This window comes from Staurois parvus, unplaced genomic scaffold (assembly GCF_062004578.1).
Source record: "Staurois parvus isolate SC_StPar_1 unplaced genomic scaffold, SC_StPar_1.0 ptg003155l, whole genome shotgun sequence".
Lineage (NCBI taxonomy): Eukaryota > Metazoa > Chordata > Amphibia > Anura > Ranidae > Staurois > Staurois parvus.
Window position 1 is genome coordinate 7541 of NW_028320951.1, and position 16331 is coordinate 23871.

The following is a 16331-nucleotide window of genomic DNA, read 5'->3' on the forward strand; positions in this document are numbered from 1 at the left end:
GCACACCCTCCTGCTTGCATGCCTGAGCTAGGGACAAATGGATACCAGGAAGTAAATGCTACATGAATCATCTGCCCTTACTCAAGATGGCCGCAGCTGGAAATCCTAGGGAAGCAGGACTAATCTGTATATGAGCACCACAAAGCAAAATGGCTGTTTAATTCATACTGCTACAGGGCGGCACGGGTGCACAAAATCACATATGTATATAAAAAATGTGTGTGTGATTTCGCATTTCTGGGTAGGGGGCGTACGTGCTTCTTACCCACGCCGCCATTCGCGGTCCCAGCCGGTGATTGCCTAGGATCTCCGACGGGGAGGAGAACTGTTTGTAAACAAAACAGTTCTCCCTGTCAGCTCTGCACAGCCATCCAAAGCAGTGTGCACACAGACCCCGCACCCTAGTAAACCATTACTAGTAAAAATAAAAAAAATCCCAGTGTCTATACTGCCATTTGTAAATGCTATAACTTTCACGTAAACCAAATCATTTACACGGATTGGGATTTTTTTTTAGCGAAGACGCATTTAGGCCAAAATTTATGACGAAATTTAATTTAATTTTTTTTTTTAATTTTTACTGGACATGTTTAATAGCAAAAAGTCAAAAATATCATGTGATTCAGGTGTTCCAATCCCCTCCCAATCATGTGATTCAGGTGTTCCAATCCCCTCCCAATCATGTGATTCAGGTGTTCCAATCCCCTCCCAATCATGTGATTCAGGTGTTCCAATCCCCTCCCAATCATGTGATTCAGGTGTTCCAATCCCCTCCCAATCATGTGATTCAGGTGCTCCAATCCCCTCCATATCATGTAATTCAGGTGTTCCAATCCCCACTATATCATATGATTCAGGTGTTCCAATCTCCTCCATATCATGTGATTCAGGTGTTCCAATCCCCTCCATATCATGTGATTCAGGTGTTCCAATCCCCTCCCAATCATGTGATTCAGGTGTTCCAATCCCCTCCCAATCATGTGATTCAGGTGTTCCAATCCCCTCCCAATCATGTGATTCAGGTGTCCCAATCCCCTCCATATCATGTGATTCAGGTGTTCCAATCCCCTCCCAATCATGTGATTCAGGTGTTCCAATCCCCTCCATGGACACAGGTGTATACAATCAAGCCCCTAGGCATGCAGACGGCTTCTACAAACATTGGTGAAAGAATGGGTCGCTCTCAGGAGCTCAGTGACTCCAAGCGTGGTCCCGTGATAGGTGGCCACCTGGGCAATAAGTCCATCCGTGACATTTCCTGGCTACTAAATATTCCACGCTCAACTGTTAGTGGGATTATAACAAAGTGGAAGCCACTGGGAACAACAGCCACTCAGCCACCAAGTGGTAGGCCACGTCACATGACAGGGCGGGGTCAGCGCATGCTGAAGCGCACAGTGCGCAGAAGTCGCCAACTGTCTGCAGAGTCAATAGCTAAAGACCTCCAAACTTGGTGTGGCCTTCAGATGAGCCCAACAACAGTGCGTAGAGAGCTTCATGGAATGGGTTTCCATGGCCGAGCAGCTGCATCCAAGCCTTCCATCACCAAGTGCAATGCAAAGCGTCGGATGGCGTGGTGTAAAGCACGCCGCCATTGGACTCTGAGCAGAGGAGACGTGTTCTCTGGAGTGACCAATCACGCTTCTCTGTCTGGTAATCCAATGGACGTATCTAGGTTTGGCGGTGGCCAGGAGAACGGTACTTGCCTGACTGCATTGTGCCAAGTGTAAAGTTTGGTGGAGGGGGGATTATGGTGTGGGGTTGTTTTTCAGGGGTTGTGCTTGGCCCCCTAGTTCCAGTGAAGGGAACTCTTAAGGCGACATTTTGGACAATTTCATGCTCCCAACTTTGTGGGAGGAGTTTGGGGATGGCACCTTCCTGTTCCAACATGACTGCCCACCAGTGCACAAAGCAAGGTCCATAAAGACATGGAGGAGCCAGTTTGGGGTGGAGGAACTTGACTGTCCTGCACAGAGTCCTGACCTCAACCCCATAGAACACCTTTGGGATGAATTAGAGCGGAGACTGCGAGCCAGGCCTCCTCCCCCGACATCAGTGCCTGACCTGACAAATGTGCTTCTGGAAGAATGGTCCAACCTTCCCATAGACACCCTCCTAAACCTTGTGGGGGGCCTTCCCAGAAGAGTTGAAGCTGTCATAGCTGCAAAGGGCGGGGCCAACTCCAATATTGAACCCTACAGACCAAGACTGGGGGGCCATTAAAGGTCATGTGCCTGGAAAGGGCGGGGTCAACTCAATATTGAACCCTACGGACTGAGACTGGGAGGCCATTAAAGGTCGTGTCTGTGGAAAGGGCGGGGCCAACTCAATATTGAACCCTACGGACGAAGACTGGGGGGCCATTAAAGGTCATGTGTGTGGAAAGGGCGGAGCCAACTCAATATTGATCCCTACGGACGAAGACTGGGGGACCATTAAAGGTCATGTGTGTGGAAAGGGCGGGGCCAACTCAATATTGAACCCTACGGATAAAGACTGGGGGCCATTAAAGGTCATGTGTGTGGAAAGGCCGGCGGAACAATACTTTTGGCAATATAGTGTATGTGAGGCTGACAGGTGTGCCCGGGGATGAATGACTGGAATGAAAGTACTCTGCTTTCTGGCCATTCGCCCCTGGCCCATATTGCCCTAAACGATAGTACCGGTAGGTGCACCATCCGGCCACAGCGACTTTTGGCCGCTCATAGACTTTGACTGGCTGCCGGGTGCAGGAATGGACGATGCACCTGTACCCTCCTGCACTTAAACACCGGGATCTCATGCACTGGGGCTAAACGCCTAGGGTGCACGGGGCCTTCAAGTGGAACATCTCCCGGGTTCTACAAAAGTAAGTCTGAAGCTACAAGTCCTAACTTTTTTATGAAAAGACATATTCAGTTCAAGAAGTTTGGTGCAGCCTTCCTCCCACCCAAATTCTTCAGTCTTGTGCCGCCATCTTGGATTTGGTAACAGTGACTTCCTGATCAGTCATAGTCACCCCTCCCTACTGTGCATGCATGAGATGCGCTGACTGGAGAAGACTGTCCCGGAGCCTGCTGAGATGTGATTGGAGGAGGTTGTGGGCGGACCCAACGCAATGTAATCCTTTCCTAGCCGAGGAATGAGGATGTGGAGGATGTTCTTGGTGGGTGTTTGCTGGAATGCAGCTTCTTGGATCCGTTACTGAAAACAGGTGACTACAAGATTTGGAATGTAACAGATTCCTACTGACCACAGGCACTAGTATTACTATGACCAGCTACCGGACAACCCCCCCACCCCAGATCCACACTGATGCAAATTGTCATGCGACTTGGCTGTTCAAATCTCATCCAACGATCGCCAATGGAACCATTCTATTTGGTGCGACTTCATCAAAGTCACACCGATTGAAAAGTAGTACCTGCACCACTTTTGCCGATTTTCGGCTGCGACCTGCGTGGCCATCTGTGCATGAAGTCTCCCAGATGTCTATCAAGTTGCACTGCCATCTTACTTGGAAATTGTGCGACCTTGACTGAAGTCGCACGATATCAAAGTCAGATCCAGCGTGAACCGAGGCTTGAACCCCAAATCAAAATCATATATTGCAGCTTACCGGTCATCAGATGTGGCGGCTGCATTCGTTTTTTGTTTTTTTTTTCTTTTCACCTGGTGATCCGGCCAATAACATACCTCCTGTATTAGAGCGCCCCCACTCTGGAGGAAGGAGCACAGAGGGCACCTTTGGACAGCAGCATTGTCAGTCTGAAGGGACGGGAGTGCTAGGTACACTAGCAGATCTAGATACACCTACAAATTGAAGCCCAACTCCAGCTAATACTTTATAATCGGTTCCAGTTTTGTTCCTTTTGGGTTAAAGGGTTTGAATGAATATATAAAAGCTGATCATCGTAAGCACCCCTGTCTTATCCCTGTAACCGATACATCTGCAGGAGAGCTTGTTCTGTTGAAAAACAACAGACTTACTGGCCGGATCAGCAGATGGAATAAAACCTAAAGAAAACCAATGCAGGCGTCGCATCGAGGAATTGGGAAGCCGCGATATAATGTTCGCTTTGCGGTTTCACACGCTTGAACTGCTGTGCTTCAGTAAAACATAAACAGCTTGTCCCTTTTGGCCCGCTGAACATGACTAATGCACTTTTATGGGGCTAGGCCACACCTCAGCAGCAGGCAATGCATGTGATTGCAGTGCGGTAGCATGGCAATTATAGAGTTCAATCAGTCAGGGAGGAGGTGACCTACAGTCAGGTCCATAAATATTGGGACATGGACACAATTCTAACATTTTTGGCTCTATACTCCACCACAATGGATTTGAAATGAAACAAACAAGATGTGCTTTAACTGCAGACTGTCAGCTTTAATTTGAGGGTATTTACATCCAAATCAGGTGAACGGTGTAGGAATTACAACAGTTTGCATATGTGCCTCCCACTTGTTAAGGGACCAAAGGTAATGGGACAATTGGCTTCTCAGCTGTTCCATGGCCAGGTGTGTGTTATTCCCTCATTATCCCAATTACAATGAGCAGATAAAAGGTCCAGAGTTCATTTCAAGTGTGCTATTTGCATTTGGAATCTGTTGCTGTCAACTCTCAAGATGAGATCCAAAGAGCTGTCACCATCAGTGAAGCCATCATTAGGCTGAAAAAACAAAACAAACCCATCAGAGAGATAGCAAAAACATTAGGCGTGGCCAAAACAACTGTTTGGAACATTCTTAAAAAGAAGGAACGCACCGGTGAGCTCAGCAACACCAACAGACCCGGAAGACCACGGAAAACAACTGTGGTGGATGAGCGAAGAATTCTTTCCCTGGTGAAGAAAACACCCTTCACAACAGTTGGCCAGATCAAGAACACTCTCCAGGAGGTAGGTGTATGTGTGTCAAAGTCACCAATCAAGAGAAGACTTCACCAGAGTGAATACAGAGGGTTCACCACAAGATGGAAACCATTGGTGAGCCTCAAAAACAGGAAGGCCAGATTAGAGTTTGCCAAACGACATGTAAAAAAGCCTTCACAGTTCTGGAACAACATCCTATGGACAGATGAGACCGACATCAACTTGTACCAGAGTGATGGGAAGAGAAGAGTATGGAGAAGGAACTGCTCATGGTCCTCAGCATACCACCTCATCAGTGATCATGGTGGTGGTAGTGTCATGGCGTGGGCATGTATGGCTGCCAATGGAACTGCTTCTCTTGTATTTATTGATGATGTGACTGCTGACAGAAGCAGCCGGATGAATTGTGAAGTGTTTCGGGAATATTATCGGCTCATATTCAGCCAAATGCTTCACAACTCATTGGACGCTTCACAGTGCAGATGGACAATGACCCAAAGCAGACTGCAAAAGCAACCAAAGAAGTGGAATGTTCTGCAATGGCCAAGTCCATCACCTGACCTGAATCCGATGGAGCATTTCACTTGCTGAAGACAAAACTGAAGGGAAAATGCCCCAAGAACAAGCAGGAACTGAAGACAGTTGCAGTAGAGGCCTGGCAGAGCATCACCAGGGATGACACCCAGCGTCTGCTGATGTCTATGCGTTCCACACTTCAGGCTGTCATTGACTGCAAAGGATTTGTAACCAAGTATTAAAAAGTGAAAGTTTGATTTATGATTATTATTCTGTCTCATTACTTTTGGTCCCTTAACAAGTGGGAGGCACCTATGCAAACTGTTGTAATTCCTACAACGTTCACCTGATTTGGATGTAAATACCCTCAAATTAAAGCTGACAGTCTGCAGTTAAAGCACATCTTGTTCGTTTCATTTCAAATCCATTGTGGTGGTGTATAGAGCCAAAAATGTTAGAATTGTGTCCATGTCCCAATATTTATGGACCTGACTGTATCTCCTCGCCACCTGTCACACAGCTCTGAAAAGTGACTGTAGCTGCTGGAAAAGCTCGGCATGCGATGTTCTACTTTTCCGAAGATCTGATGAGTATGGCTGAGTGCAGCAAGGACATGAAATGGGGGGGGGGAGCTATCTGCAGTGATGGGTCTACAGTATCAAGGACTCGTTGGGTCTGTCCATGGCTACGATTGTCCTGCGTGTACTCCAATTGTCAGAGTCCATGAAGAGAACCTTTGTTTGGACTTCCCATAACTTGCCACCAACTCAGCAGTCACAAGTCTTCATCTTCTCCTTCTAGCACAATCATCTCTTCAGCTGACTCTTCTTCTGTAGAATAGGAAGCTTGTCCTTCATTTTTTGTGGTCAATTTATGGTTCTGCAGATGCCAAATTAAATCTGATGTGCAATCTGTGAAATTTATGTCATGACCATTTTATTTATCCAGGCTCCCATAAAGCATCTCTGTACGGCGTGGCCAATGAGAATTGTAAGGCAGCAGTTCGGAATTTGGCACCAAAATTACTCGCCCCCACTGCTCATTTGATCTGCCGATATCCTCATGTGACTGGACTTTCTAATAGTTGATAGTTACATAGGTTCAAGCTCTTCTCCATTGCATGCTCTATCTCTTCAGGTACCCAGAACGGGGGGGGGGGGGGGAGACGGGGAATGCCAGATTATGGAGAAACTGACACGGTAACAGCAGGCACCAACCTGCTGCCTTGGGATTTAAGATGTGACGATCCACAGAATTCCAAGAGAACCATGAGGGCATTATATCTCCACCATCAAACTGTTGCCTTGAGATTTAGGATATGATGGTCCATGGAGGTCTGAGGGGACCACAATAGCAGAATATCTCCGCAACCAAATTGCTGTCCTGGGATTTAGGATATGGAGGTTTGAGGGCATCATATCACCGCTACCAAACTGCTGCCTAGGGATGTAGGAAGTGGAGGTCTGATGGGACCACAAGGGCACCATATCCCGCTACTAAACTGCTGCCTTGGGATTTAGGATGTTGTGGTCCGTGGAGGTCTGAGGGGAACATGAGAGCACCATAGCACTGCTACCAAACTGTTGCCTTGGGATTTTGGATGTGATGGTCCATGGAGGTTTGAAGGGACCACAAGAGCACCATATACCTGCTGCCTTGGGATTCAGGATGTGGAGGTCCAGTGGGACCAAGAGGGCACCATATCACCACTACCAAACTGCTACCTTGGGATTTAAGATGTGATGGTCCATGGAGGTATGAGGGAAACCACAAGGGCACCATATCCCTGCTACAGTCAGATGCCTTGGGATTTTGGATGTGATGGTCTATGGAATTCTGAGGGGACCTGAAAGGCACCATATCCTTGCTACCAAGCTGCTGCCATGGAATTTAGGATGCAGTGTTCAATGGAGGTCCAATGTGACCACAAGAGCACTGTATCCTGGGCAGCATAGTGGCTAAATGGTTAGCACTTCCACCTGGCAGTACTAGGGTCGTTGGTTCGAATCCCAACCATAGCACCACCTGCCTGGAGTTTGCATGTTCTCCCTGTGCCTGCATGGGTTTCCTCTGGGTACTCCGGTTTCCTTCCACACTCCAAAGACATGCTGGGAGGTTAATTGGCTCCTTTCTAAATTGTCCCTAGTATGTGTATGTATGAATGTGAGTTAGTGACCTTAGATTGTACGCTCCTCGGGGGCGGGGACTGATGTGAATGTACAATATATATGTAAAGCGCTACGTAAATTGACAGCGCTATGTAAGTACCTGAAATAAATAATAAATATCCTCACTACCAAACTGCTGGCTAGGGATTTAGGAAGTGGAGGTCTGATAGGACCTCAAGGGCACCATAAACCCACTACCAATCTGTTACCTTGGGATTTAAGATGTTGTAGCCCATGGAAGTCCAATGGGACCACGAAAGCACCATATCCCCACTACCAAACTGCTGCCATGGGATTTAGGATGCAGGGGTCCAATAGAGCACCAAAGGGTTCAGCCAGTTATAGGCTGAAGGAAAGATTTGGGGTTGTGTGGGGGGGTGGTGTTCCACTGGAAAGGAAGGAGGAGGAGGCAGAAGAGCCTTTGGGTCTCATTCAGATATGCATAATACCAAATATAGTGTAGCGTTGCCCAAAAAACACAAAAAAAAAATCCTATAGATGTAAAATATTAGACAACCATAATACAAGATTTGGCAGTTTAAAACCAATAAATAATAAAGGCACGGCGCTTTCAACCAACTTTCACATAGTAATACTGAAAAAAAAGCCATTCTCCAACATAAAGAAAAGTCATGAAATTGATAAAAATGAATAAAAAGTTCCACACCAAGCGATGTACAAACAGATTCTTGCAGTGCTCAATAATTGGCGCCTCTTCCTATTTCCTGATTGTGTTCCACCATCATGTTCCCCTCCAGTGCACTCACCCCATATCCATGACCCCTTAAACTAAAAGGAAGGTCAGATGCGCTTGTTTTCCCAGAATTGTTCAGCTCACTAATAGCGATTATATTCTATAGAATCTATAAAACGTCATCCCCATATCCCTCAGTAGCTGATCGCCATAAATCGGAAGAAATAAATGATCATAGTGTAGTATTTATTAGATAAAAATGCCAATGTTAAAAATAAAAAGGGTACACTCACATATTTTGGCAGCCAATATCTCGGCACCAATACACTCAGTGTGTGACGTCGGAGCCGCTCCACTCTCTGGAGCCAATTCCAATGGCCGGAACTGGAGGTGACGTCAGTGGACAAAACCGGATGTGGTGGATCTGATCACTGCCTCTACATAATAAATCATTAAAATAAGTGCATAAATTATTCGTGTTTCCCCTTAATAATAAACAAAAACACCCAAAAGTCCATGTGCTGAAGACATAATTAAATTGTAGAAATAAAAAAATAATATAATGAAAGTGCCAACTTCTTTTCTTCAAAAAATATTTTCACCTTCCACCAGTGCACACACCAACATTGAATACACTCACCAGAACTTGGTGAGTAAAAGACCTTTTAAGGAATTTTAGGGATCCTAAACCCTCTTTGGTGCCACGCTAGGGAAAATCTTCACCCTCCGAATAGACTCCACCATCCAACCAAAAGAAAAAAAACTCACATAGCATAATATTGTCACACCATCGTAACTTATTCCAAATAGAGATTAAGGCCACTCACATGTTAATCACTTGCTAAAGGCATGTTTATTATGTATAACAGGCTTCAGTTCCAGCAGTCTTGATAACGCCCTATGGGAGGGGCGAAACGCGTTGACGCATTTCCGGTCCACACTCTATGCGCCTGACGTCATTTCCGGTGAGTGGAACGCACGCGGAGCGGTGCGTTCCAGCGGCCATCTTGGTTCATTGTTTGGTCTAAGACGGGTGTCGGCAACCCGCGGCTCCGGAGCCGCATGCGGCTCTTTTTCACCTTTCCTGCGGCTCCGGAGCACACTGCCCACCAGGTGACAGGCAATAGGGTCGGCAAGCCGCGGCTCTTTTAATGCAGCTCTTCTGTGTGCCGGGCGCCCGCTGGCAAACATTGGCTGTCAGGATGTAGGCGGGGCAGCCCGGATGTAGGCGGGGCAGCGTGACGAACTCCTCTCCTCTCACAGTCCGCCCTGAAGACCAGAACGGCGCGGGAACCCAGCGAGAGGAACGTGCGGAGCAAAGGTAAGTGAATTCACACAATATGGGGGATGAATTACTATATGGGGGATGAATTACTATATGGGGGATGAATTACTATAGGGGGGATGAATTACTATAGGGGGGATGAATTACTATAGGGGGGATGAATTACTATATGGGGGATGAATTACTATAGGGGGGATGAATTACTATAGGGGGGATGAATTACTATAGGGGGGATGAATTACTATATGGGGGATGAATTACTATATGGGGGATGAATTACTATAGGGGGGATGAATTACTATAGGGGGGATGAATTACTATAGGGGGGATGAATTACTATATGGGGGATGAATTACTATAGGGGGGATGAATTACTATATGGGGGATGAATTACTATAGGGGGGATGAATTACTATAGGGGGGATGAATTACTATAGGGGGGATGAATTACTATAGGGGGGATGAATTACTATATGGGGGATGAATTACTATATGGGGGATGAATTACTATGGGGGATGAATTACTATATGGGGGATGTATTTTCAGTTTTAAAAATGTTTCTCTCAAAATAAATTTCAATCGTGGTTTTGGCGAGATTTGGCTCAGTCGAAAAAAAAGGTCGCCCACCACTGACCTAAGGCTATGATTGTGATTATGACGATACACTGTGGCCCTGATTAACCCTTTGCTTACTGGGCCCTTAAACCCCCTTCATGACCAGAGCGCTTTTTGCAATATATGCAGTGTCGGATTTGTTTTAAATGTTGCAATGGTTTTGCGGCTCCCAGTCTTTTTTTTCCCTCTCGGAAACGGGTCCAAGTGGCTCTTTATGTCTTAAAGGTTGCAGACCCCTGATCTAAGAGGAGTTTTGTCCTTGTTCCATTGTGGATGTGAGAGTCCTGGAAGGAAAAGGTTGTATATCTGCTGGAACTGAAGCCTGTTATACATAATAAACATGCCTTTAGCAAGTGATTAACATGTGAGTGGCCTTAATCTCCATTTGGAAAAAGTTACGATGGTGTGACAATATTATGCTATGTGAGTTTTTTTCTTTTGGTTGGATGGTGGAGTCTATTCGGAGGGTGAAGATTTTCCCTAGCGTGGCACCAAAGAGGGTTTAGGATCCCTAAAATTCCTTAAAAGGTCTTTTACTCACCAAGTTCTGGTGAGTGTATTCAATGTTGGTGTGTGCACTGGTGGAAGGTGAAAATATTTTTTGAAGAAAAGAAGTTGGCACTTTCATTATATTATTTTTTTATTTCTACAATTTAATTATGTCTTCAGCACATGGACTTTTGGGTGTTTTTGTTTATTATTAAGGGGAAACACGAATAATTTATGCACTTATTTTAATGATTTATTATATTGATTATCTAAATTTGCGCTGTTTATTTATATTTATATTGTTTGTGTTTTCGCGATTGGCACAGCAGCATTTTTAGAGTGTTATTTGGAAAGCTTTGGCGTAGGAATAAGTTTTTTTTGTTTAAACTGCCTCTACATGCCTCGCCGTCCTCAGGAAGCTCCCTAAGCTAAAAATCAACAGCTCCCATTAATGGATTATTCCCCACTCGGTATATTAGCTCTGGCAGTGAAAGCGTGATGATGTCATCCCCCCCTATACGCGTTCCGTCCAAAGAGATATTGATTGTGTGTTCTCCAGTAAAGAGGCGTTCTGCTCATAGTACGTTTATATTCGACTTAGCCACCAAGTATTTTTCTTCCTTGAGATATACTGTGTGTATATATGTGTATGTGTGTGTGTGTATGTATGTATGTGTGTATATATATATATATATATATATATATATATATATATAAAATGTATTTATGTATAAACACACACACACTGCTCAAATAAATTAAAGGAAGACATTTTAATCAGAGTATAGCATCAAGTCAGTGAAACTCCTGGAATCTGGTCAGGTAAGTCGCAGAGGGGGTTGTTCATCAATTTCAGTTGCTTTGGTGCTGATGAAATTAACAACAGGTGCACTAGGTGGGCAACAATGAGATGATCCCCAAAACAGGAATTGTTTTACAGGTGGAGGCCACTGACATTTTTTTCCCCTACTCATCTTTTCTGACTGTTTTTTCTCTCGTTTTGCATTTGGCTCGGGTCAGTGTCACTACTGGTAGCATGAGGCCATACCTGGACCCTACAGAGGTTGCACAGATAGTCTAACTCCTCCTGGATGGCCCATCAATACCTGCCATTGCCAGAAGGTTTGCTGTGTCTCCAAGCATATTCTCAAGAGCATGGAGGAGATTCCAGGAGACAAGGGCATAGAGGAGATTCAAGGAGACAGGCAGTTACTCTAGGAGGGCTGGACAGGGCCGTAGAAGATCCTTAACCCATCAGCAGGACCGGTAACTGCTCCTTAGTGCAAGGAGGAACAGGATGAGCCCTGCCAGAGCCCTACAAAATGACCTCCAGCAGGCCACTGGTGTGAATGTCTCTGACCAAACAATCAGAAACAAACTTCATGAGGGTGGCCTGAGGGCCCGACGTCCTCTAGTGGGCCCTGTGCTCCCTGCCTGGCACCATAGAGCTGGATTGGCATTTGCCATTGAACACCAGAATTGGTGATTTTTGTGTTGTCCCCCTAACCTGACAATATAGTCTTTACTATCTGTATCTTTTATATGAACCAAAGACCCCAGCATTGCAAGGACATGGTTCCAACCACTGGACCAACGTTCGCTTTATAACACGGCTGCTCTTTGTAATTCGGGAATTGAGTACTATATAAATGTGTTCCTAGGAATCTAGTGGGTTCTTCAGAGGATTGGTCTCCCCATTACTGGCTGGTTTATAGTCCAATCACACCCGGGCTAAACACTTAGAAAATCCGTCTGTAGAAGGCATTATGTCAAGACTGAATCAGCACATGATTGTCCTTGAGTAAATCCCTTCTCTCGCTCTCTACAGGAAATCATCGCAGTGTTCAAACCAAAAACCGAGGAGCCTTATGGTCAGCTCAACCCCAAGTGGACGAAATGGTTACAGAAACTCTGCTGCCCGTGCTGCTTCGGGAGAGATTGCCTTGTCCTGAATCAGGGATATCTATCAGAGGCCGGGGCCAGCCTGGTGGACCAAAAACTAGAGCTCAACATTGTTCCTCGTACACGGGTAAGACCTGGGGTATATCTCCGCAGACAAACGCTACTTTCAAGTACGTGAACGCAGATTAAAGTGATTGTAAAGGCTGAAGGCTTTTTACTTTCATGCATACTATGCATGTAACGGAACCGTCCCAGTCTGCGCTTGGGTATTTCCGTTATAATACCGCTTCCCCGTCCGAACACCGACCACGGACACCACCGCTGACCATACAAGACTAGATGAGACCAGCCTTGAAATAAATCGGGAAATAGACTACTTTATTTTAACATAGATACAAGATATATACACAGGGTGAGGCAATACACACCCAGTAACAAGAGACACATCAGCAGACCGTCCCATCAGGGGGAAGGGCTGCCAAAAACACCCCCCACCAAGCCAATAGACACAAACGCATACATCCCATAATAGTTTGCTCCCAAGCAAGACACACAATAGTACAATGGGATACAACCACATGGCATTAAACAATGAACAACCCCCCACCCCACCTATACATGTCTACACAATATCAGGACAGATCACCCTTCACCCCTTACAGGCACAGGGTGACTTACACATAAGAGGGATATGGGGATCTGAGACAGGGGTCTCCCCACCTCTCCAAAGTGAGCTGTGTTCCAAGGGCCCCCCATCCAAAATGACTCCCGTCACAATGCATATGAAGGTAAATTAAAACCTTGTGTGCTGCTCCCCCCACAGCCCCCCCTAATACTCTCCTGAGCCCCATCTCAGTCCAGCGATGCACTCGGGAGCCTCGACTGTCCCCTGTCTTTCCCTCCTGGGGGGTGGGGCCCAACCGATGTTCTATGCGTCTTATGGATGAGTAGAGCAGGGCTCAGGAGCAAGCACGGTCCAGTGCCCCCATTGCAAGCGACTTGCTAACGGGGGAACTGATCAAAGGGGGGGAGCCAGGAGCACCGGCGGGGTAGAAGCATATCGGGGCAAAACCATTACAGAGCAGGCAAGTTTGATATGTTTTTTATTAAAAAAAAACAAAAAAAACTTTTAGATTCAAATTAAATCTGACCTCCGGCTTTTAGTGACGTTTGGACCGAGCTGGTCCAAGTGAATGATTGACTTCAATAGGACATGCAGCAGCTCTCAGCGGTCTATGGACTGTATGGAACATGAGCAACAGGGCCGGTGCTAGACCCCCCCCCCCCCCAAAAAAAAAAAAAAAAAATTATCTTTTTTAGAAACAGCAGAACATATTAAATCAACAAAACATGAAATTCTTAAATTTCTTTTAATTTGGAAAAATTTGTGCCATAAGATGCCACCAGCACCAATATTAGATGAAATCCGTGGATCTGAGTGATGGAAGGAATTGCATGAGATTCTCGGTTGTTTCCTTCGTTGGCATCTTTCCGAGATATTATGGAGGTGAAGTTGGCAAGATATGGAAAGTGATTGTATGTGGCGCTGAAAGGAGTTCAAAACCCGTAAGGACATCTTCCAATCCTGGCTTGAGGAGAGGGGTTGATCGTTGTACCGTTGATCTCGATGAGGGGGTGGAATCATCTCAATTTTGGAAAGATTGAGTTTGAGGAAGTGGTGTGGCCTTCATATTGGTGTGAGTGAGGAAATCAGTGATGTGTGAGGAGGCAAACGGGATGAGCTTGGGAGACAGATTTTTTTTTTTTTTTGCCATCTGTGTCCCACTAGGGAGATTTCCCTTCACTTCCTGTCCCATAACCAAAACAGGAAGTGAGAGGAAATCCCTCCAAAGTGAAGGAATCCCTGGCTGTCCCCAGTGGAAGGTTTCCGCTCTGGTCCTATTCTGGGGACAACCAAAAATGTGGGACTTTTTTTTTTCAGTTTTAGTGGAAAGTGAGGAGGCAAACGGGATGAGCTCAGGAGACAGATTTTTTTGCCATCTGTGTCCCACTAGGGAGATTTCCCTTCACTTCCTGTCCCATAACCAAAACAGGAAGTGAGAGGAAATCCCTCCAAAGTGAAGGAATCCCTGGCTGTCCCCAGTGGAAGGTTTCCGCTCTGGTCCTATTCTGGGGACAACCAAAAATGTGGGACTTTTTTTTTCAGTTTTAGTGGAAAGTGAGGAGGCAAAGGGGATGAGCTCAGGAGACAGATTTTTTTGCCATCTGTGTCCCACTAGGGAGATTTCCCTTCACTTCCTGTCCCATAACCAAAACAGGAAGTGAGAGGAAATCCCTCCAAAGTGAGGGAATCCCTGGCTGGTCTGGTCCTATTCTGGGGACAACCAAAAATGTGGGACTTTTATTTTCAGTTTTAGTGATAATGGTTGACAAGACAAATAAAGAAGGTGACTCTCACTAACGGGGACACAGACAGCTATAAAAACCTGGCCGGGGTTCTAATCCCTCTCTACTCCATCCAAAACTAAAGAAAAAAAAAGTTTTGCCTTGTAAGTTTTTTACATTAGTTGTACAACCGTGATATGGCAATGGACTTTAATCTTTTGCGGCCCGTGCCACACCATAATGTGCGATGGTGAAGAGGGTAGGCATTGAGCACGCTCCCAGCACAGTGACTGAGCTGTCATAGACAGCTCCTGGTCTCTAGTGATGATTGGGAGCCAACGGGACCAACTCCTGATCATGTGATAACCATGGTAACAGACGGTCCTGCCCACCTCTGGGTGACAAGACCCTGTTAAAGGAAAGCCAGGACTTTCACATTCCACAAATACAGCCCCCCCCCCTTCTATACGGTATATCAGGGTTTTGAAATATTCGTGTACTCTGAAGAACACAACGATTATTGGGCAATATTTTTTCTGTCCCTTATTATTATATTATTATTATTATATTATTATTATTATATTATTATTATTATATTATTATTTTTATATTTTCAGGTTGTATATCTATCCAGTGAAACCTTTAACTACAGTGCCATTGACCGTGTGAAGTCCAGGGGGAAGAAACTGGCATTGGAAAAAGTGCCAAAAGTCGGTCAGAGGTTTAATCGGATCGGATTGCCTCCCAAGGTAAGGTAGGAGAACCTGCGATCCAATCAGAACTAGGACACCGCGGGTCACCGATCGTAGGAAAGAGTCGATGACGTAGGCAGGACCATGTGATCAGATGTGTCCAATCACAGCCGATCAGTGTAAATCAGCAATGCTGGATATCGGCAGTCCTCTCCTCCCACTGACAGCACATGAGGAGAGCTGGTAATCGTCATTCCTCAGAGGGGACAAATACACTGATCATCAGTGCAGCCCTATCAGTGCAACGAATAGTGCCTATCAGAGCTGCTTTTCGGTGCCCATTAGTGATGCTTCCCAATGCTCATCAGTGCAGTCTATCAGTGCCCATTAGTACTGCCTATCAGTGTCACAAATCGGTGCCCATCGATGCCAGATATCAGTGCCCATCAGAACTGCCTTTCAGTGCCCATTAGTGATACCTGTCAATGCTCATCTGTGCCTCCTCATCAGTGCAGTCTATCAGTGTCGCCTATCAATGCAGTTTATCAGTACCCATTAGTGCTGCATATCAGTGCTGGGCAGTGCTGCCTTTCAGTGTCCATCAATGCCAGATATCAGTTCCCATCAGAACTGCCTTTCAGTGCCCATTAGTGATACCTGTTAATGCTCATCAGTGCCTCCTCATCAGTGCAGTCTATCAGTACCCATTACTGCTGTCTATCAGTGTCACATCGGTGCTTCCTTTCAGTGCCCATCGATGCCAGATATTCGTG

The 16331-nt window shown here is 45.8% G+C and overlaps 1 protein-coding gene across 1 annotated transcript in view; it reads left to right on the forward strand.

Moving 5' to 3' along the window:
• Positions 1 to 12446: 12446 nt before the first annotated feature.
• PI4K2A (phosphatidylinositol 4-kinase type 2 alpha) overlaps positions 12447 to 16331 on the forward strand; it is a gene marked incomplete at its 5' end in the record, with an annotated part of 34110 nt that continues 30225 nt past the window's right edge. Inside the window, 2 exons of the mRNA XM_089667291.1 lie at positions 12447 to 12647; positions 15484 to 15615. Of these exons, the coding sequence (XP_089523417.1) occupies positions 12447 to 12647; positions 15484 to 15615 (333 nt within the window). The remainder of the gene's footprint in view (positions 12648 to 15483; positions 15616 to 16331) is intronic.